We start from the raw sequence: 24,572 nt of genomic DNA, 5'->3' as shown, positions 1-24,572 counted from the left end.
CAAATAAACAGGTAAAATCTTAAAAAAAAAAAAAAAGATATTTATAATGTCTTATACTAAAGGTCAGGAAATTTTTTCCTGGAAGGGTCAGATAGTAAATATTTTAGGTTTTATAAGACAAAATCTGTCACAATAATTCAACCCTGCCATTGTGGTACAAAAGCAGTCACAGACAATATATAAACGAATGGGCACAGTTATGTTTCAAGAAAACTTTATTAACATTAGTAGGCAGTGGGCTTTAATTTGTCAACTCCTGTCTTAGACTACAGTTATATATATGTAGTCCATATATCTCCTAATAGTCTACATGTTCTTGGAGAAGCAAAAATCTGTTTTACTTGTGAATCTCATGATCTTGCATAGAATTTAGTATAGTCCCTCACATACAGTAACAACCTAATAAGTAAAGAACCAATAAATAAATATCAGGTTCACATCATATGATTACCTTGATTGACAGACAAGTTAAAACAAGTTAAAACCTGTCATAAAGATAGCCTTCATAAAGACAGATTCACCTATAACCAGGTGACAAATTATTAGAAAAAAAACAAATCTAAGAGGTAGTGGTCTAGGATGACAGAATGTGTCCCATATGCAATCCCTCAAGCTGTATCTACCCATGTTAATGTTTCTGTCCTGTCTCAAAGCTTGTACTTTACACCTAAACTAATTACTTTACTCTAATCAGATTTAAATCATATAAAAAAACATTTTCTTTGTAATATACTGCATCTTGAAGTTTCCCCACAATGTTTTTGTATTATATTGAATATTGAACATTGCCCTTCCTTTCACTTTAATAACTTCTCAAATACCCCAAGCTATCCTCTGAGACTTCAGAATCTAAACATGTAGCCAAATATTTATGTCAGTTCATCTTTTTAAATGCACTGGTCCCTTTAATTCTTCAATCTATTGTACTGTTCCTAAGACTTTTCTGCAAACTCTCCCTCAAATCCTGGAAGTTAGATGATCTGCCCTCTTGCTTCCTTCCCACAATTCAATAAGTTATTCTTTGGATCTAAAAGCATCAAGGAGTATTACAAACCACAATTTATATTCTGGACATAAAACAAAATAAATATTTATTGCCCTAATTTGTCAATATGGAATGTGAATTAAGATTTCAATAATTTGTAATATGTAATGACTCACCTTGCAAGCCATTTTAATCAGTACTATAAATTAAGTAGTCACAAACAATCAGAGAAATTTTAAATTTGTAAGAAAATAAACTTTTCAAATAACTCAATTGAATTTATTTACTTCAACTGCTGCATATACTAGAAACTAAGGAAATGTTTCATCTAAGGACATTCAAAAGACAATCCTGTTTTAGCCTAAATTGAGTTCCTTTAATTTTTCTGTAACCGTAATATTTCACTGAAATAAAACTGTATCATATATTAGAAAGGTTTTATTTAAAATGTCACTAATTCATGGGATCTCTGGGTGGGTCAGTCAGTTAAGCATCCAACTCTTGTTTTCGGCTCAGGTTGTGATCTCAGGGTCATAGGATGGAGCCACTCATTGGGCTCCACACTCAGCACGAAGTTTGGTTGAGATTCTCTCTCCCTCTTCCTCTGCCCCTCCCACTTCTGCGTGCTCTCTCTCTCTAAATAAATATTTAAAAATGAAATAAAATAAAACATCACTGATTCAGACTGATCTCTGATTTCCTGAGTATTATTTTATATACGAAACACAAAACGTATATAAAGCACTATAGCCAGAAATGTCAAAACCTTTTACATCATAATGCTTCAGAAAAACCCATCCTATGATGACTTCAGCCATACTGCAAACCCATTACGAAGAACATTCAGAATATAAAGTGCATGGCTATGACATGTTTACTTTTCAAAAGCAGTTTTACATAAAGATAGTGTGATTTTGGCAGTTCTTCATCATTCTAGGGTTTCAAATACACAGCTAATACTATTCAATTCAGTCTATATATCTTAATATATTTAGCAGATGACTGTTGTGTTTTTAAAAGATAAAAATTTTCATCTGTCCTCTATGGGCTAGAAATTGTTTTAAGAAATATCAAAGCAATGAGCAGAGCTAATAATATATCTTATTAACATTTTCCATGATATCGGGGCATCTGGGTGGCTCAGTGGGTTAAAGCCTCTGCCTTCGGCTCAGGTCATGATCCCAGTGTCCTGGGATCGAGCCCCACATCGGGCTCTCTGCTCAGCGGGGAGCCTGCTCCCCCCTCTCTCTCTGCCTGCCTCTCTGCCTACTTGTGATCTCTGTCTGTCAAATACATAAATAAAATCTTAAAAAAAAAAAAAAAACATTTTCCATGATCTCAAAATCCCATCTGCAACATACAGTTAATTTAAAGGTAATCGTTCCCCCTTCATACGTTAAAAGTTAAAATTTCGCAAAGAAATTTATTCAACTTATTCAACAAAATAAGTCTTCATTTTCTACTCAAGAGAGAAGGGTCAGGTCATTCGACCACCAGTCATTAATAAATATATTATTCAAGAGCCTTATCACAGATAAAACTACTGCTACACAAGGCATGTGCTCAGTATCTCTGTCTAGCTGTATGATCTTGTTAGGGTCACTTAAAAATCTTATCTCAGGGGTGCCTGGGTGGCTCAGTGGGTTAAAGCCTCTGCCTTCGGCTCAGGTTATGATCCCAGGGTCCTGGGATCGAGCCCCGCGTCGGGCTCTCTGCTCTGCGGGGAGCCTGCTTCCTCCTCTCTCTCTGCCTGCTTCTCTGCCTAGTAGTGATTTCTGTCTGTCAAATAAATAAAATATTAAAAAAAAAATCTTATCTCAGATATCTGTATGTGAAATGAGATAGTGCCTACTCACCGAAGCTTTTAGAATACACCTAATTCATAATGTCAAGGACATTTATTACACATGTTCAAAAAGCACTTCAAGTTTTTTTCAATTTTTTACTTGAACTTTTCTAATAATTTTTTAAAACTCAGATTTGATAGTAGAGGCACACATGTGTCTCCATTTTCCTCATGGTACACTGAATCACTTGAAGATATCCCAAGTAATATTCCAAACTGGGACATTATGGTAATCTTGCTCAAGAATGAGGCTTCAAATCCTAATATGTCTTCTACAGAAGATGTGTGCATTGAATTATTGCAAAAGTAATTAAACATACTACAATGACTGCACACCAAAAATGCCAGAATTTTCCCCCCTAAGTTTATGATGTGATAAAAGCAACAACCTCCTGCCCCCTACCTCACCTTTATTTGTCCCTATGCTACCAACGGATGTCCTGGACTTCAAAATTTATAAAAGTAAATCCCAATATAGTCCTCTAATTTTAAGTCTGTTCAATTGTTAAATATTAAATCATATCTAGAAAAAGGGCTGATACATGAAACTGATGACTGAAATAACAGAAGCTATCACAAGACCCTCTTAGTAACATGACATCATAAATATATGAAAATGTACTTTTCCAGATTTCTTTCCAAATAAAAATACCTAGAAATCCAGTAAAGTTTAAAGATCTTGGTAGAAATGAGAAAAAAAAAAAGTCTCTCTCACTGTAATTTTAAATTTCAATACAAATTATATCTAAACCTAGGTATACATTATACAGAAGTTATTTTCTTACAAACAGGAAATTACGATCTATTTTAAAATTGGTAACTTCAAGCAATTCCAAAAACCAAAATTTGAATCATCCTTTCCTTGACAAAATAATAAATATAAGAAAAATGTAAATATAATTTAACTTAAATTAGATTTAAATATCTTAAAAGTTAAACAAGGATTTTCAGGATTTTTTACCTGCTTTTTCAGAAATTCTTTTAATCTTCCCCAAATCTGTCACTTATAATACCAATTTTACCAATTTAATATTTTTAATTGTAAAATTCTAGAAAGAGTAAACAAAATAACTATGAAAAAGGCTATTTGTATAAAATGCATAATCTAACAATACCTATTTTAAACTTGAAACTCTCTTAGGAACACAAGTAAAGTTTTACAGTTTTATTTTACAGAGTTTATACATGAACAACTATTTATGTCTGGTATAACCTCAGATAAGTGCACTAGTCATTTCTTGCTGCAATGCATTCATTGCATTAGTTTGTACTGCATTCAAAGATATATTTGTATTCATTGTGTTAAAGCAAAAATAGGGGCGCCTGGGTGGCTCAGTGGGTTAAAGCCTCTGCCTTCAGCTCAGGTCATGATCTCAGGGTCCTGGGATCGAGCCCCGCATCAGGCTCTCTGCTCAGCAGGGAGCCTGGTTCCCTTCCTCTCTCTCTCTGCCTGCCTCTCTGCCTACTTGTGATCTCTATCAAATAAATAAAATCTTTTAAAAAAAAAAAGCAAAAATAACTCAAGAATATCTAATATTGAATCAAATTTCTCAGAAAATTTTCTCTGAAGTAAATGTTACAGAAATCAGAAAACTATATGGACTATCTTAAAGAAATGGAAAGACATTTCACGCTCATGGATTAGAAAAACAAATATTGTTAAAATGTCTACATTACCCAAAGCAATCTTCGCATTTAATGCAATCCCTTCAAAATACCAAGAGTATTTTTCACAGAACTAGAATGAACAATTCTAAAATTTGTATGGAAACACAAAAGACCCTGAAGCCAAAGCTATCTTGAGAAAGGAAAGCAAAGCCAGATGCATCACAATTCTGGACTTCTGGTTATATTACAAAACTGTGGTAATCAAAACAGTACAGCATGGGCACAAAAATAGACACAGATCAACATTACAGAATAGAAAACCCAGAAATGAACCCATAACTATACTATTAATCTTTGACAAAGCAGGAAAGAATATCCAATGGGAAAAAGACAGTCTCTTGAACAAATGGTGTTGGGAAAACTGGACAGCAACATGCAAAAGAATGAAACTGGACCACTTTCTTACACCTTACACAAAAGTAAATTCAAAATGGATTAAAAACCTAAATATGAGACCTGACACCATAAAAATCCTAAAAGAGAACAAAGGCAGTAATGTCTCTGACACTGACCATAGCAACTTTTTTCTAGCTAGGTCCCCAAGGCAAGGGAAATAAAAACAAAAATAAATTATTGGACCTACATCAAAATAAAAAACTTCAACACAGCAAAAGAAGCAATCAACAAAACTAAAAGACAACCTGAAATGGAAGAAGGTATTTGCAAATGACATATCTGATAAAAGGGTTAGTATCCAAAATATATAAAGAACTAATATAACACCTAAAAAACAAATAATACAGTTATAAATCGGCAGAAGACATGAACAGACATTTCTCCAAAGAAGACATCTAGATGGCCAACAGACACATGAGAAGATGTTCATCATCACTTACCATCAGGGAAATGCAAATCAAAACTACAATGAGCTATCACCTCACACCTGTCAGAAAGGCTACAATCAATAACACAAAAAACAACAGATGTTGGTGAGGATGTAGAGAAAAAGAAACCTTCTGGCACTGTTGGTGAGAATGCAAACTGGTGCAGCCACTGTAGAGAACAGCATGTAAGTTAAAAATAGAGCTACCTTATGATCCAGCAACAGCACTACTGGGTATTTACCCAAAGAATGCAAAAACACTAATTCAAAGGGATACATGCACCCCTATGTTTATAGCAGCATAGTCTACAATAGATTACAACAGATTCCAAGATATGGAAGCAGCCCAAGTGTCCACTGATTAGTGAATGGATGAAGGAGATTATACACACGCGCACACACACACACACACACACACGGAGATATATATATGTATATACATATACACATATGAAGGAGATTATGTATATATACACACACACATATATAAAATATTCCATTACATATAATGGAATATTATTCAGCCGTAAAAAGAATGAAATCCTGTCATTTGCAACAACATAGGTGAAGCTGGAGAGTACAATGCTAAGCAAAAGTAAGTCAGAGAAAGACAAACACCATATGATCTCACTCATATGCAGAACTTAAGAAACAAAACAAATGAGTAAAGGGGGAAAATGAGGGAGACAAATCAAGAAACAGACTCTTAATTGTAGAGAGCTGATGGTTACAGAGAAGAGGGATAAGTACATGATGGGGATTAAGGAGTGCACCTGTGATGAGCACTGGATGGCATATAAAACTGCTGAATCACTATACTGTGCACCTGAAACTAACGTAATACTATGTGTTCACTAGCTGGAATTAAAAACTTAAAAAAAAAGAAAACTATACAGACTCAAAAAAAAAATACTGAGACATAATTGGATAATGTTACTTGTAGAATCAACAAAACTGTTTTGCAAAATGTTGAAATATTTTAATATTTTTAAAAGATTTATTGACTTATTTGAGAGAGGGAGTGTGCACAGGAGTGGAGGAAGGGACAGAGGCCTGAGCAGACTCCATGCTGAGCGCAGAGCCAGCCTTGGGGCTCAGTCTCACAACTCGAGCCAAAATCAGGAGTCTGACGTTTAACCCTAGGTGCCCCTCAAAATATTTTTAAAATAGCATTCTTTTTTTTCCAACATTCTTTTTAAAGATTTTTATTTATTCATTTGAGAGAGAGAGACAGCACAAGTGGGGGAGAGGGGCAGATGGAGAGGGAGAAGCAGACCCCCCGCTGAGCAGGGAGTCTAGTATGGGTTCAATACCAGGACCCTGGGATCACGACCTAAGCCAGAGGCACGTAACCAACTGAGCCACCCAGGCACCCCTCAGTGTTCTTTTTAACAGAACAATTTTCTTTTTCTGACTATAAAAAGAAGTAACTGTTCATTCTAAAAAAAAAAAAAAATTAAACAGGACATGAATAAAGAAGACCCAATCACATCACTTTTAATATTTTAAAACACAACCATTTATACTATTAAACAAGGTTACGATTATTTTAAATTAATAGAGCAAAACTAGCACTGGATAAACCCATTTACAAGAAACAATGAAAAGGGAATCTGTTTTTTTTTAAATTTTCTAATCATTTCAGTTTTCCTCAGTGTCTACATATTTGGTTGTAGAGTATGCCATTTTCTACATATTCTTCTTAATCCAAAAAAAAGTTTTGTTCAGGGAGAAGAGCACCTGTTGAAATCTACACATCAGAATATCATATCAACTTGGTAACATAAGCTCCTGTGCACTGTGATGGCCCAATCTGAACATACTGTACTAGCAAATTCTTCGCATCTTAACCTCCTCTATTTATTGCACATTTACATCTTTTTCATCTCTAATGATTACCTCCCAGGGTGGAGAGAGACAGAAGAAAGTCCTTTAAGGCAACAACTTCATTTATTCCTAAACTTATGAATCAGTGCTATATGTACAAGGAACCTGCTGGTTCATCTTTGTATCTTCCAGGTAACATGTATATAACAAAATACCTTGGATTCCATTTCAGTAAGTCAAGAAAACTAAAATGTAAAGACAGATGGCAAAACATTCCTGAACAATCTGTTCCTACTACTGCCAACCTGACAAAAGAAAAATGTTTAGGCATCTTTTAATACATTCAGGTAAGAAGGTAAGTCAATCTCAGAATCTTCCCAACAATTGTTTGCTAGTTTATCCTTAATCTCAAATGTCTTCATGAATAACATTCCTGGAAAATGAGCTTTCAGAAATTATGGAAGCTCTCTATATTTAAAAACATTTGAATTTAAGCCAAAATCTGAGTTTAAACAGATACCAAAAAAAAAAAAAAATGCCATTTCAGGAAACTCTTAAACTCAATGGATTAATTCTGTTATAAAATGTAACTTTCTTAAATTGGAATTAGTGATCTTTAAACTGTGATGGCAACAAATATAGCAGCCACAATGAAACAAGGAGCTCACCTTCTGAACGTTTTCTATGAGCCAGGACCCATGCTGGGCACATAGACTACATTACCTTGTTCAGTCCTCAAATCCAGTGTTAACAGTAAGGTCTAAGTCTCTGGGTTTTACTGATGAGAAAACTGAGGACTTGGTAGCTTACCTAGGGCCAAATGGCTTCTGCAGGCCAGGATTTCAGTCTAGATTTCATACACGTGGGTTATAAAGGCTTCCAACACTACGTAACTTTAGAAATGGCTCCACAGGGGGCGCCAGGGTGGCTCAGTGGGTTAAGACTCTGCCTTCAGTTCAGGTCACGATCTTGGGTTCCTGGGGTGGAGGCCTGCATCAGGCTCTCTCTGCTCAGCAGGGAGCCTGCTTCCCCTCCTCTCTCTGCCTGCCTCTCTGCCTACTTGTGATCTCTGTTAAATAAATAAAATCTTTTTTTAAAAAAATGGCTCTACAGATAATAGAATTACCAGTAATAAACTACAGCGTTACTGTTTGGTTGTCACTTAGAACCAAATTGGATAATTACCACTGAATACAATATAATGATGAGAATAATGGTTACGCTTTCTATTCTTAAAACACATTAATCTAAAGAAGAGTAGTTTCAAAATAAGTATTATCTTATTATATAAACACATTAAAATATGTCAAAAGGAAGTTAAGTGGCTTGCCTTCGAGTTGCACGTGAAACATGATAAAAAATGAAAACTCTAAACCTAGTACTTGCCTTATAGAGGCTCCCTTTGTAGCCCACAGTAAAGCTTTCCTTCTCTACTCTCCTTCACCAAACATTTTCTTTTCCTATAAGAAATTTATAGAGATCCGAAGAAACTATTCAACAAAAACTTAACAAATGTGAATAAAGGCAATGTCAAGGAAATGCTATGTCCTGAGGCTTCAGTTTGATGATAGAGTAAACTGGCAAGTTTGGGCCCACTAAATTGGTGTTTTAATAAAAGAAATGTGTAAGATCAAGGGAAATGATATCACAAAACATGGAAAGGACTAAAGCAAAAGATTTAGGCAAGGAAAAAGAAAACTCAGAGAAATTTTGTAAGGACAAGGTATAGACAGAGGTACAAAGGTGTGAAGGCTTTTGAGGAAATGTAAGAAAGAAAGAAAGAAGAAGAAAAGAAAAGAAGGGAGGGAGGGAGGGAGAAAGGAAGGAAGGAAGGGAGAGAGAGAGAGAGAGAGAGAGAAAGAAAGAAAGAAAGAAAGAAAGAAAAGAAAAGAAAAGAAAAGAAAAGAAAAGAAAAGAAAAGAAGAGAAAAGAAGAGAAAAGAAAAAAGCAGTAGAGCACAGTGGTTCAATGCATAGGCTTTGGCTCCAACCCAGCTGAGTGTGAATGAACCTCCGTTACTGACTAACCAAGTGACCTGGCATTAGTCACCCTTCTTTAGTTTGCTCATCTCTGGGATAAGAACAATAACAGTACCTATCTGAAAGGCGTATAATGAGGATTAAATGTTATAATATATGTACAACTTAACACTGTTAAAATTGGACACAAATTGTTATTAATTATCAAAAGGAAAAGCCAGAAGAGGAAAATGCAATAAACGCAGCCTCAGGTTTCCTCTACAGACACCTACTGAATCCTTTCTAAGTATATTTACACACAAAACTAAAGGAATAAAAATATGATTCCCAAATAAGGCATATCATGTTGAAGACTCTATTTGTGGCAGCTGAAAAGTTAGAAGTATTATGCTTTCTTGAATTTTGTTTTCCTTGAACTGGTCTGAACCTAAAAGGCTCATCTCAACTTATCCAAGATGTCACTGGCAAACAGAGATAAGAATATACAAAATCCAAACCACAGAAATGTGAAACAATTAAATTTTGATTCCCAAACAAGCAAACTCTTATTCTAAGTGAGTGTTTATTAAACTGAAACAAAGTCTGATTTTGATATATAGAATACTATTTTATTCTTTATTTTAAACCTTTCTTACATGTTTAAAAATATACATGGGTTCAGAACAACCTCAATAAAATGATGACATTTTCTATTAAAGGACCTCTGAAGTCAAACCACTGGTGTGCAAACACAGTTGGCTTCCAATTTGAAGTCATAGGCACATTTCATTAAATGCATTTCATAAAACGAAGAAATCAAAATGCTGAGAAGAAAAATACTCAGTAGTCTGATATAAACTTTAAAATATCTGTCAGGCAGGAAACTTATAGTAAAAAAGTAAGATTTAGATGTTTTACCACTCACACCTGCTTCACTACTAATTCCCCAAATGCCATTTTGCTACATCTAAACCCCTGACAATTTATTATACAATTCCATGTAGCACACTAAAAAATAAGTTAATTTAATCTTTGCATATGAAAACAGATCATTACAAAAGAAAATACTGACAGCTCTTACCTGTATTTGATAATTAAGTATATCATATTCTCAGCAGTACTAAGAATGCAGCTTGGTCTAATATAAATATCTAAATAACAACTACACAAAAGTATTTTTCTCTTCAAAGAAGTTTTTGTATATTTTTTCCAATGTTGATGACTTAAGCAACATTGATCTATATATTGTGCTAAGAAAACATTAGGCACAGATCACATGATATAATTTACATTTTCTTTGTTGTAAAAAATATAGTATATGCAAATGCATATCATACAAATGATTGGTGGACGCAACACTAAGCTTTGTAGACCTAACACAAAAAGATTAATATTTACTCTTAAGGGGGAAAGGAAAGTGGGACACATGGAGTGTGGTCCGAAGGGCAATCAATACCTCACTTCTGATAAATACTATGCGTCTGCATTAGAATTATTTGTGGATTTTCTTAAAGAAAAACAAGGCTTTATTAAGGAAAAAAAACCCACTTTGGGCACATGAACTGAATGAAAAGGAACAAGATAAAAATGTTTACAAAAGCTATTAAGAATATTTAACACAATATCTGAAACGAGCTATAGATTGCTTTGTTGGAAGGAATAGATTATTTAACATTATGATTGCTTTTTATGGTAGATTCTTTATTAGCTAAGACACTTTTGGATTAAGGTACCGAAGGATGCAGATCAAGAAAAATGGAGAGAAAAAGAAAGAGCAGGCTGTCAGAAAGGGGGGGGGGCACTAAGCATAATTTTAGCCAGAACAAAAATACTGTTTCTTTTTGTTTATAGCAGAAATTTTACGCTGTGGATAGTATAAAAACACAAGCAAAAGGGTTATGTGGCAGGTAATAAAACACAATGCTTACTACGCATCCTTCATGGAGAAACCACTTATAGATTGCAGATTCGTATGTGTAAAAGTATGCTTTGATGCAAAAAAAAAAAAAAAGTACATTGCCACATATATAATATGTAGCATTTTCCTATAAAGGGCAATTTATGTAAGTAACTTCCACAAACACAAAGAGAGGGAGAGAGACAGAGACAGACGGAATGAGAGGCAAAGACAGAGGGGAGAGCTCAGTCAGAGAAGACAGAGATGCTGAGGGGCTTTGCTCATGTCCTGTGGAAGATCTGAGATACTTTTTTCAATATTTTTTTCATCCTCAGTGCTTAATTTTGCTATTACTGTACATTTATATTCACACACTATAATTATCTCATGAGATTGCCCTCTATACATTCTCTTCTCTAGTTCCCCCCACCACCACCGTGGATAAAGAGGGAAAAAAAAAGAAACCTCTCGTCTCTCCATCTCATAGTCAACTATTCAAGTAAATATTTCTCTAGTGGCAAATTTCCAGATGAATCAAGAATACAATCCAAAACCCCAATCGGATTACATCTGATTTCTATATAGTTCTCTTCAAATGGAGCAGGAATTAGCCCGCTTCCTAGGTTTGGGGTCTCGAGCTTCCTGATCCTTCACACACATACAAGACGTGCACATTGTCTCGGACAGTCTTCGGAGGCCTAGCCGGAAAACACTATTGGAAAGGCTATAGATCACACAGTTACAAAAACTATTACTTATAGCAAGCCAGGTTGTTAGGAAGGACAGCGTTGGATTGTCCAAGACCCGGGAGCTTTCTAGAAGAAAGTAAATTATATAAGGGAGCCACAGCATGTAAAACACACTGGTTATCCGAAACAAAACCATGGCGTAGCGACGGTCGGGGCTGTGTCCAGTCTCTCCAGAGGCATCCACCTCATGGCTGGGAAATCGGGCCCTCCGGTCATTTATCTCTTTGGTGTGTTGCCGGCAAATTTTAAAAATATGGAAGTAAGTGAAGCAGACAACAAAGGCAGCAGGAGCATAAAGTAAACAAACAATAAAGCCAGTAAAATAGGCACTGGTGAGCCAAGAGGTGGCACACCATTCAAAGATGTCACCATGGTACCCTGGTTTCCCCCAGCCAAAAAAGGAAGGCAAGAAAATTAGGCAAGAGTAGATCCAGATTAAAATAATGCAAATTCTCAGGCGACAGGGGGTGACCAGTTGATTGTAGGAAAGAGGCTTGGTTATTGCCAGATAGCGGTCCACACTTATGCAAGCAAGACATGCCATAGAAACACTTTTTAGAACGGAGATGATATATCCAAAAACCTGGCAGGTCAGTGACTCATGGATACCTGTGGAGTAGTGGAGAAGTGAGAGAGTAGGAACCAAGCAGCTCACTCCAACGAAAAGATCAGCATATGCCATCGTCTGAATAAAGTAGCTGGTGGTATAATGGTGCAGGAGTGGAGCACAGTGAAAGACAAAGATGACTGTTAAATTCCCGGCAATGATTAGAAATGTCAGCAAGACAATAACAACGGTCTCAAAGATGCACACATCCACTGCACTGTAGTAGCCAAATCCAAGTGGGCAGGAGTGACGTTCAGACACATTCACAATGCCACTGCTCATGTTCAAGATGCTCCATTCAGTCCACCTGGATTCATTCATGGCTTGGAATTAAGGGAGCGTGCAGCCGTGGCTCCAGCAAGCAGGTGCCCTGTCCAGCATGTGTTAAACTCTGCACATTAGTGTCTTGGGATCAGCTTCAGGAGACAGCGGCAGCGCTTCTGTCACAGCTAAGCCTCCCAGAGAGTGCTCAAGCCTCTTCATCAGCTCAGTGCAGCAGTGACACATCTCAACTTTTGGGGGGGAAGAAAGGGAGGTAAGCTAGAAAGGAGGTGAAAAAAGGTCACTGATTAGCTTCCTCCGGTGCTCTCAAACAACTTTCTCAAGACACAGGCACTTCTAGAGAAAATGGATTTCTTATTACCCTGCACTATGAAAAATTAGATCTGCAAAAAGAAAAAAAAATCTATTGCCAAGGGAAGAAAAGCCTTTGTGGGCTGTTTGGTCTCCTCAGAAAGGTAGTTTGTTAGGGATCAACTAGAACAAATGAGAAAAGAAGAGTCTTAAATTGTCTCAGGCTTCCTGCTTCATCTATGATGAGAAGTGGATTCATATTTTACAATTTAAATAATTAAGATCTAAGATCTAGTTGCAAATCTAAGAAAAAGTTCATTGCAGCAAAGAGTGTCTTTGGGCTCAGTTCAGGGTTTGGTGCTGGTGGATCAACTTTATGATCTATTTCTCTTTCATTTCTCAAAAGAGCTAACCCCTACACACACCCCCAAAAACACAGACACAAGGTTAATTCTAAAAGACTCAGCTCTACTTGGGCACAAAGGAGCAGAACCGAGGTAAAAGACTCCAGATTGCCTTATAACTCTCACGAGGAAATAAAAGCCTATTTCCAGTAGGGAAGATAATATACAAATACAATATAACATTGTATATATTATATACAATGTTAACACCTGACAAAAGATGATAAACTTTAAAGTTTTAATTCTGCATGCAATCTTCTAAGCATTCAGATGAAAACAGCTTTAGTCCATCACAATTACTAGTGCTACCACCAACAATGTAATTTATACTTTTTCCTTTTCTGAGGGAAAATAAATAACTGTTATTAATTTCAGCATCATTAACTGAAAGTAACTTTCATTATCTGATATGCCTCCTTCCTTACAATGGAGCATGATCATAAAATACATAGCTCAAAGTTATTCTCACCTTCACAAGCACACCTATAACTCACATATATATGTAGGGATACATGAAATTCAGGCACTAGAAACTTTCCTATATACTGAGCTTCTTTGACCAGAAATGCTGCCATTATTTATTACTCAGGAATTCCTAGTAGGCTTCGTAGTCTCTGTTTCTAGATCTCTTCTATTTTCATCAGAGGATTAACACATTAGATCATTACTTCGACTAAATCTTCTGAAAGTGGAAAATTACCTTCTTTGTTATATTTGCAGTTACATAGCAGCCATATGTTAAGAAAATGCCTCTTCTATTACTGTGTTCTATTTTGAGCAAATGCTCAATTAATACAGGGGCCATTAGGTAGGTTATAAGATGGTCTTATTTTAAAATACCTCTAAAGCATCAAGATGAGTTTAAATCCTACAGTGTGAAAAACTGAAAGGTTTGCAGGATAGAATCCATCCAAAAGGCTTCCAAGGTCATTCTGCTATCAAGTGAACATTTGTCAAAAATCTTTTTTAAAGTACAGGTATTTGAGAGAGTTTCCTGTCAGTCTTTGTTGTCATCCCTCTTGAAGAAATAACATTGCATTAGACATAAAAACATTTCCTTCAGGAACAAAGCAGCAGCTTAATAGAAAGCATTCTTCTGAAAGTTATTTTCTCATGCACCACCAAGTCATTCAGGGAAGTCTTTCTTCCTTTGTAACATCCACAGGATATTCCTCCTTGCACATTCCTAGTTTCACTTATCACAAAATAGTTCTCTTCTTACAGGAATAAGGCAATGCTTCTCACCTACATTCACTCTTACCAGCTGCTAGGCTGGGCTGCTTGCTTCAGAAGTCCGATTCACTGCGATGCAGTCACCAGGATGCTGTCGGTAGATAATTCACAATCTCTCAGTATCACTGCCTCCACCTGAGCCGGAGCCCTGCTCCTCCTCCTCATCCTGAGCTGATGCAGAAGAACTCACCATCAGAAAGGTGACTCGGTCCTCCTGCCCCAATCAACAGCACAGCCAATGGCTACTGCAGCTGAAACTGTCACTAGGTAACAGTTGCCAGGCACATGCAGGCTTATAGACTTACTCGGCAAGCTCCGATCAAGATTGACAAGAGAAGACAATGCAACTGACCGATCCTTATAACATATTAATGGCACGTGTGACTCTCTAGAGGTAGTCTCCTTATAGCATTTGTAAAAATTATTTCCTATGGACAGGACAGAAAAAAACAGAAACAAAAAAGCACTGGGATACACCTTTAAACCCTGTAGAGAAACTACCACGAGGTACTCTGACACTAAAAAGTCAGCAGAAATCTAATGCTCACTGGCAGAAAAAACGTATTAATTATTAAAAATCAGCTAAGTCTTCGTGAACTCAAGTGATAGAGCTACTATTTTTACTTTCTAAAATATAGTTATATTTTGATTAATAGAAGTCATTTAATAATCTCTCCAATCCCTGCCATACCCACACTAAATTGCTGAATTTAGTGTATTTTACTGTATTTAAACAAAGCAGTGGAACTAACACTTCTATGCTAAAATCTATTTGGGGAAATATTTAAGGTTAAATGTGAATTCTGAAAAGTAGGTATTAGAAATAAGTAAAATAACCATTTACTCTATTCTTTATCCTAATATGAAAAACACTCAGAGTCAAAGAACTCTGTCATATAGTGACTGAGCTACTCATGCCCAAGTTAGAAGAAAGCAAATTAAGCTCCTTTACCTGGTAGAGATGAAAAATATTTCCATTTATTTTGACGTACTACAGACAAACATTCTCTATTTTAAGCTTATTTTTCATGGGGTCAGCACTTTTCTTTAAAGTGACTTAGAACTAATTTACAAATCATTTCAGAATTAAATAAGGAAAATTAAAATGAAAACGGAAGATAACTAACATCTGTTAAGCACATTCTGTGTGCCAACCATTATGCTATGTGCTTTATATATTTTCTCTCTATAAAAACCGTACATCTTTATGGAGTAGGTACCCATCATTATCATTTCTCAAAGGAAGAAGGTGGGTCCTAGAAAAGGTAAGTATAACTTGCCTACTAGAATCATGAAACTAGCACTGAAGCAGGTAAAAACTGTCAATCCTAACACCATATTGATGAACCTCTCTCTCCCTGTGAATTTTTTTTTTTTTAAGATTTCATTTAAATTCAAGTTAGTTAACATAGAGTGTATTATTACTTTCAGGGATAGAATTTAGTTATTCATCAGTTGCATACAGCACCCAGTGCTCATTACTTCCAGTGCCCTCCTTAATGCCGATCATCCACTTACCCTATCCCCCCACCCAACTTCCCACCAGCAACCCTCAGTTTCCAATAGTTAAGAGTCTCTTCTGGTTTGTCTCCCTCTCTGATTTTGTCTTATTTTATCTTTCCTTCTCTTCCCCTGTGTTCAACAATTTTGTTTCTTAAAGTGATTTTTAAAGAATAGAAAACCCTATTTTTTCCTCCATGTTGAACTGCCCAAAAGGAAGGCCATATTATTGTTAAAAATCTTCAGAAGGCTAGCTGAAATACAGAATGCAAGCACATTTCTCATTACCAGAATAATTTATAAACAAAGTTAGAATAACAACTGTAGAGTGAGTACCAAGTTGAGCTTTGAAAGTAAATATTTAAATGTAATACAAAAGGCTAGAAGGTCCTATTTTACAGAGAAGTATTCTGACTTCTAGGGATACCTAAAAGCATTAAAATCAAACAAGACTAGAATTAACTAACATTCTCTTTTATGATAATAATAAATATTCAAAATAAAAATTACATTTGATAAATATTCATGAATGTAGACAGATCCCATACTCCATATTAAAAAGAGTTAAGTACTAAGCTTTACTATAAATCCATCGAAAAATAAAACACTATCAATAATTAAAGTTACCCATGTCACCAAAATCTAAATAAACCATTTACAAGGATAGACTTCACATATATTTTTTAAAAATCTACTCTTTTTTTCCTAAAGATTTTTATTTACTTATTTGAGAGACAGAGCCTGAACAGGTTGCTCAGGGTTGGGGGGGGTGCGAGGAGAAGGACAGAGAGAGAAGGAGAAACAGACTCCCTGCTGAGCAGGGAGACTAACACAGGGCTCTATCCCAGGACCCTGGGATCATCATCTGAGCCGAAAGCAGATGCTTAACTAAGTCACCCAGGCGCCCCTAGATTTTACATATTTTTAAAATAGCTTTGAATGTAATTTTTCCAAAATCAGGGAAATGGTAAAAAAAAAAAAAAGTTTCACAGGGAAATTCAAATACTAAATTCCTTTAGTTTGACACATTTATTTCCAAAAACTATCACTGACAGGGATTTGAGTCTATGAATACTCTAATCCATAATTGTACATGCTTTCAAAAGTATTATGACAATATAAGAAAGAGTTCAAGTAGAGTATTTGATCCACTAAGCTTCCCGCTTTCCTTCTACCAACTTACAAAAAACTTCAATGGTTCTTACAAGATAATTTTCTTTTTTTAGAGATTGACTTGTTCCCTCATCATCCTTTTTTCTGATCTGATTATAAAAAGAACTAATTTATAATGTGAAGCTCTAATAACAAAAAGGCATTCATATCATATATTTACATAGCTCATTACATAAAGCATTTTTTGTGTTTAAAATAGGCATAATTCTCTTCATGTTAGGAGCCATTAGGTGTTTTATTATTGTCATTCTTATTACAATCATTATCAACTACCTCCCTCTCCTTTCAACTGAGGAATGCTAGTTGGGAAATATTAAGAGGAATCATTATTTGGGATATTTCAGAATTACCTCTAACAGCAAAAAATATAGCTTTATGAGATGAGACACCACAGGTGTTAGATTTCTTATTTATACCATATGTTTTACATATTCTTTTATATGTATCAATATTTCATTATTAAACATCTAAGCATTTCAGGCAACTACTCAATAGGACCTAAATAGCAAAGTAACAGAAGGATATCAGCATCAATGGTAAATAAGATAAACAGTAAGTAATGATTATCAAGGAGAACTACATAACCAATATAATACTATAAAAAGTAAACAAATAGAGAATAAAAGGATTTTTTAAAAAACATTTTTAAAGGTACAAAAAAGGTGTATACATCCAGAAACAGAATGTATCTATTTCTTCAACTACTCCTCCCATCTGTTAACTTTTCTCCATCTCCACTGTCACTGCCCTAAACAAGCTAGCATTACCTTGTGTGTGGGCTCACGCAGTGGCTTCCACTGTGGTCTTCCTGAGCTGCCTGTGACCTCTCTTCAATCCATTATGCATAAACAAACAAAATATTATTTCCAAAAATGCAAGCCAGATGATACCACTACCCTTTTAAAATACTTCAGTGGTGGGGCGCCTGGGTGGCTCAATGGGTTAAGCCTCTGCCTTCAGCTCAAGTCATGATCTCAGGGTCTTGGGATCGAGCCCCTCATCGGGCTCTCTGCTCAGTGGAGAGCCTGCTTCTCTCTCTCTCTCTCTCTGCCTGCCTCTCTGCCTACTTGTGATCTCTCTTTCTGTCAAATAAATAAATAATTTTTAAAATAAAATAAAATACTTCAGGGTTTCACACTGCGCTTAGGATAAAGTCCTAACAGGTCCTATAAAATCTGTTCTCTACATATTCATCCAATCTTACTTCTTTTCTATATTGTTTAGGATTAGCTAAACCTCCCCCTCTTCCACCCATCCTCCTGTCCCACATATATTTGCTATGTTCTCTACTGCCTCAGGACATTTGTACCTGCTGGTTACTATGCTATCACACTTTTTTAGTTAATTCAGGTGCAACCTTCAGATTTTGTTCAAATACCACTGTCTCACAGCTACCTTTCTTGAATTCCCAGATTAGACCAGATTCCATTCTTATCGTAGTTTGTAATGACCTAGTCCATATCTTCCTAACTAGATTGCAAGCCCCACGAAAGGAGAAATACCTGTATTATTCCTCATTACATCTAAAGTACCTACTTTACACTACTGGGCATAAAACTGGAGCTACATAAGAGTTTAATATAACTAATATAAAGCACATAAAAATAGCTTGAAGAGTCTGTAAGACAGAAAAACACCAATAACCAGTTTCTGCAAAGCTCAGAGTTCCTTGCAATCCCCCCTGAATGACATTCAAGCTTCACAAGAAATTTATAAAAGTATATATCCTAATTGCAGAAGGAGAATAATTAGACTCTTAATATATTCAAATTAAGGGAAATATTATTCATCTATACCTCTACCTAAACCCAAATTCAATATGAGTATTTGACTAGTGCTTTGAAAAATCCTATCTGGCAGGGGATAATGATTATTGACTTATTTTAAGAATGACAAATACTACAACACACAGTATCAATATATTTTAAAAATGTAGTATCAAAGCAACTTGGTCTAAATGCTAAAAAAAAAACAAAACCATGTGAAGTAGCACATATTACACTGATTTAGTGATATCTCAAGGACAGAAAACAAATTTATATTATTAACTTTATTTCATTATGACAAGTTATTAACAATTATAAATATTTAACAAATATTAAATGAGTGGCGCTACAGAAAAAAACTTCCTCAACCTGCTAAAGACACTCCATGGAAAAACCTATAGCTAGAATGGTATTTAATGGTGAAAGAGTAAACACTTTCTTCTTAAGATGAAAACAAGACAAAGATGTCTGCTCTTGCCACTTCCATGCACTTTGTACTGGCAGTCCCCACCAGTGTAACAGGCAAGAAAAAGAAATAGCTAAGCCATACAAGAATAGGAAGACATGACTGCATACATAAGAAGTACTTTAAAAATCTACCCCAAAGATAATTAGAACTAATGAGTAAATCTTGTCCAAATACAAGGTCAAAACACAACAATCACTGAATTTCTATATATTTGCAATAAACTATAGTAAATGAAATTTTAAAACAATAAACCATTTACAGAAAATACCAATAAAGTTAATAAAAGATGTGTAAGACCTCTAACCTGAAGACTACAAAATTAAAAGGTCCTAAGTAAATGGAGCGATATACCACCTTTATGGGTTAGAAGACTCAACATTGTTAAGAATGTTAGTTTTTCTCAAATTAATCTATGGATTTATTGCTATTTGTAGAACTAAACAGTTGATTCTAAAATTTGTACATAAATAAAAAAGGGCCTGGGGTAGCTAAAACAATCTGGGAAAAGGAATTTTTAAAAGCTGGAAGACTGGCACAACCTGATTTCAAGACTTACTATAAAGCCACAGTACTCAAGACTGGCATAAGGATAAACAAATAAGTCAGTAAAGAAAACAGAGTCCAAAAATAAACCCACACTTACCAACTGAATTTTAAAAGACTAAAACAAGTCAAGAGGAAAAGAAAATCTTTTCAGTAAATATTACTAGAAAACTTTGGATATCTGGGGAAAAATTAACTTAGACCCTATCCTCATACTATAAACAAAAATATATTTGAGATAATCACAGATCTAAACATAAAAATTTTAAATTATAAATATGTAGCTTCTAAAAGAAAACACACTAGAAGGAGAAAATCTTCGTAACATTTCAGTAGACAAAGATCTCTTTAGATATAGAAAGCAATAACAATAAAAGTAAAATGTAATTAATTATGCTTAAAATCAAAACTCTGCTTTTCAAAAAATATTAGTAAGAAAATCAGTAAGTCAAAAGACTAGGAGAAAACATTAGCAAAACATATTATCTAACAAAAAATTTGTATCTAAAATTAATAACTGAATCCTATAATTTGTTAGTAAAAATACAAAGAACCCAATTAAAAATGGGGAAATGCTGTCACAGACACCTCACCAAAGAAGATATACAAATGGCCATCAAAACAAAATGAAAAAGTGCTCAGCATCAATGGTCATCAAGAAAAGGCAAAGTAAAATCACAATGAGATATAACTACCTGCCCACTAGAATGGCTAAAATTAAAACACTGCAAATACTAAATATTGGTAAGAACGCACAACAATTCAAACTCTTAAAAATTGTTAGTGGTAATGTAAAATGTCCCAACTTTTTAATATTATTTTCTTCACTGTTCTGTTAGTTTCAGGCATACAATATAGTGATTCAACAATTCCATACATCCCCTGGTGCTCATGACAAGTTCACTCCTGAAACCCCATTGCCTATTTCACCCATCCCCCACCTCCTTCCCTTCTGGTAACCATCAGTTTGTTCTCTATAATTAAGAGTCTATTTCTTGTTTGTCTCTTTTTTGCCTTTTTTTTTAAAAAATATTTTATTTATTTATTTGACAGAGATCACAAGTAGGCAGAGAGGCAGGCAGAGAGAGAGGAGGAAGCAGGCTCCGTGTGGAGCAGAGAGCCGGATGTGGGGCTCGAGCCCAGGACTCTGGGATCATGACCTAAACCGAAGGCAGAAGCTTTAACTCACTGAGCCACCCAGGTGCCCCTCTTTTTGCCTTTCTTAAATCATATGGTATTTGTCCTTCTCTAACTGACTTGTTTCGCTTAGCATTATGTGTGTGTGTGTGTATACATATACACACACATACATATATACACGTATCACCTCTTCTTTATCTATGGATTGATCAATAAATAATCGGGCTGCTTCTTGTAAATAACGCTGCTATAAACACAGGAATGCATGTATTCCTTTGAATTAGTGTTTTTGTATTCTTTGGGTAAATACCCAGTAATGCAATTGCTGGATGATAGGGTAGTTCTGAAGAATCTCCATACTGGTTTTCACAGTGGCTGCACCAGTTTGGTTTCCCACCAACAGGGCAAGAGGGTTCCTTTTTCTCCATATCCTCAAAAAATGGCCTAACTTTTAAAACTGTGAAACAGTTGGGGAGTTTCTTATAACATTAAACAAATCTACTTACTAGTTCCAACCCATCAAAATGAAAATATATATCCACAAAAAATGTGTATAAAAATGTACATAGCAGCTTTACTTTTAATAGCCAAAAACTGAAAACAATCCATATATCCATCACCAGGGTAACAGATAAACCAACTGTGATATGTTCATATGATTCTGGAATAGGTGAAACTAATTTTTGATGAAAGAAATCAGAACATAGTTCCCTCATATGGGGTGTGGATGTGTGTGTGTGTGTCTTGACCAGCAAGAGGTATTAGAAAACTTTTAGGGATGATGGAAACATGGTGTATCTTGATATCTGTGGGTAACATGCATGCATCTATATCAAAACTCATCAAAATGTGACATTTAAGAGCTGTGCATTTCACTTATATGTAAATTATAGCCACAAAGAATGATAAAGCTCTGATTGCACTTGCATGTTTTAAGTGCTCCATTTCTTTGTAAAACCACCAAATTAGAGCCCTGAACTACTTGAGCTGTTTCCAGGAAATTATATATATTGATATTTAAAAAGAAAAATACCATAATCATGTCCCATCAAGAGTGAGAGTTAATGCAATGTCTAAAAGAACAGATCCTACAAGACAGAATAAGTGCATCTATCCTATGTCTACTTTCACACCCTCTCAATCAGTATACCTGACTCATGGTTCAGCAGTTGCACTCACAGACACAACAGCCCAGATGCAAGTGAGACACTGGGTGAGAAAAGACTTCTTATTAAATGCCAGTTATACAACACCGTGAGACTGCCCTAGCTAGCTGGGATCTGACACAACTGGCCAAGAAAGCAAACCTTTTGAGAAATTTCATTATCTTTAATCAGTCACAAAGGAAAACAGAGAAAGAAAATACTAATTTACATGTATGTTTAACTCTGAGTGGGGGAAACCCTCAAATAAAATATATAATTAAGATCAAATTAATAGGTCAAAATTAGTATGCAGAGCAATAAAATCAAACACGCATAGTACCCTCTTTCTTTACATTTTCCCTAAGTTAGGCTATTATTTTTAATAAATATTTATTAAATTTGAAGACGTGAGAAAACTATGACTTAAAGAAGAGAATATAGGCTCTAGCAAAAGCCAGATTTGGGAGCAGGGCATGCTTGCTGCGTGCTCATTAACTGTGATGCTGTGGGTATGTCATTCTTCCCACATGTCTCAGCTTCCATCTGTAAAATGGACGTAACTCCCACCTTTGAAAGCTGGGTATGAAATCTAGAAATTAAAGATGAACCATTAAAAGTACATGGCTATTCATTTAAAGCTCATATAGTAAAGGTAAGCATATTCTTATTATCAATAGACTTTTTGTTTAATCATTTTTCCTTAAGAAGCTATACCCATAAGTAACCTGTTGAGGTTAGGAAATTAATAACAACCCTTCCACTTTTCTAATGAAAAGATAATCTCCTTCCAAATTCCTTTTTAAAAGTACATTCTTCAAATAAACACATTATCTGCACCTGACCATGCATCTTAGGAAATTTATATGATTAGCAACGTAGTAATGTAAAAATCACCAAAGTTTAGTCTGTTAAAAACCTCAGTTTCATGGATGCTGCAATTCCCAGATAATGAGGGTTTCTCTTTTTAAATTTTTAAAATTTTGCTTCACTCTATGAAATTTTACATTTAAATCTTTATAGGATGTATCATCTACTCCTCTGCCTTCTTAAACTGAGAATTCTGAACATAATTAAATTTTGCCTGGTAGGCTGGGATCATCACTGTTAACATCAATGAGAACACAGTCTTATGATACAATCACACTTCTGTAGCTACTAGATTGCATTTATATGTATATACAGGTATAGATACATAGGTTTTAAATATAGGGAGAAACAGACAGACTTGTTTAATTTCCGCAAGTAACCAGGCACCTAGAAAAGAACGGAGCTCCCATATTTTCTGACTCTATTTGCATAGCAAATATAGCAGTACTCCTCCTTCGTTTCCTAATTTGCTATCCTTAATTTTCTAAAGGCTTAAATATCAGAAATTAAGCTTACAAGAATTTTTTCTCAAAGAATAAACAGAGGTACTGTTCTATGAATAAAATGCTATAGCTCAGGCCTGCTTTGTCAGTTATTTCTGGATAAGTGAAGTGCTAACTGAGTATGGCAATAGACATGATAAATACATTTAAAAATTACACAAGAGAATAGGAAATTCCAAGATTTCTTGTAACTTCCATGTAAGAACTATCCATTAATCATGTTCTCTCTTACTTTCTGAAACAAATCTGGAAATTAAATTGTTTAATAAGATTTTTATATCAATGAAATCCCATCAAATATTAATAGTATATCACAGAAAGGGTTCAATATAGCCACCTCCCTTTAAGTTGAACATTAAGCCCTGTCAAAATTATACAAAAACAGAATAGCATAATTGCATTTTAAATAATGGGTTCACATTATGGGAAAGAAATGTTGATTCAAATTCATTTTTAATTGAAAGAAATTTTTCCCTTATAAAAGAAAATTGCTATTTTTTTAAGATATCTTATTGTTATGGCAACTGAAGTGCTAAAAATAATAAAGAAATATCAAAGTTGTTATAGCAACTAGAATTTTAAAAAGCCATGAAGTGTAAAATAATCAAACCTTTACTTGGCTTGAAATGCAACATCTATGACTCAGTTCTCAAAAGAAAACTTGAAATACTCATGCTCTTGTCTTTACAAATTATCTCTAAAGTCCAAATTAAAAAACAAAAAAACAAAACTTCAGCCTAACAGTTGAAGTATTTTTGATATTCCTCACATCCCTCATCATTCTATACACAACAACAATGTGTCTCTGAGAACCATACACATTATCAAACTTCATGAGTAGCAGGAAATGTGAGTTAATAAATGCATGTTGAATTGAACTCAACTACTCAGAGTTC

The 24,572-nt window shown here is 35.0% G+C and overlaps 2 protein-coding genes across 3 annotated transcripts in view; both read right to left on the bottom strand.

Moving 5' to 3' along the window:
* RABGAP1L (RAB GTPase activating protein 1 like) overlaps positions 1-24,572 on the bottom strand; it is a 757,100-nt gene that overhangs the window by 475,385 nt on the left and 257,143 nt on the right. The window lies entirely within an intron of this gene.
* Positions 11,337-12,681, bottom strand: GPR52 (G protein-coupled receptor 52; the record flags this gene model as incomplete). Its single annotated transcript, XM_080824394.1, has 1 exon — positions 11,337-12,681. The coding sequence occupies one exon, from the start codon at positions 12,679-12,681 to the stop codon at positions 11,596-11,598; it is 1,086 nt and encodes a 361-aa protein (XP_080680520.1). The 3' UTR covers positions 11,337-11,595.

This window comes from Martes martes (genome assembly GCF_963455335.1).
Source record: "Martes martes genome assembly, chromosome: 15".
In the NCBI taxonomy this organism is placed as follows: Eukaryota; Metazoa; Chordata; class Mammalia; order Carnivora; family Mustelidae; genus Martes; species Martes martes.
Note: the sequence above shows the minus strand (reverse complement) of the source record. Positions and strands in the feature narration are given on the sequence as shown.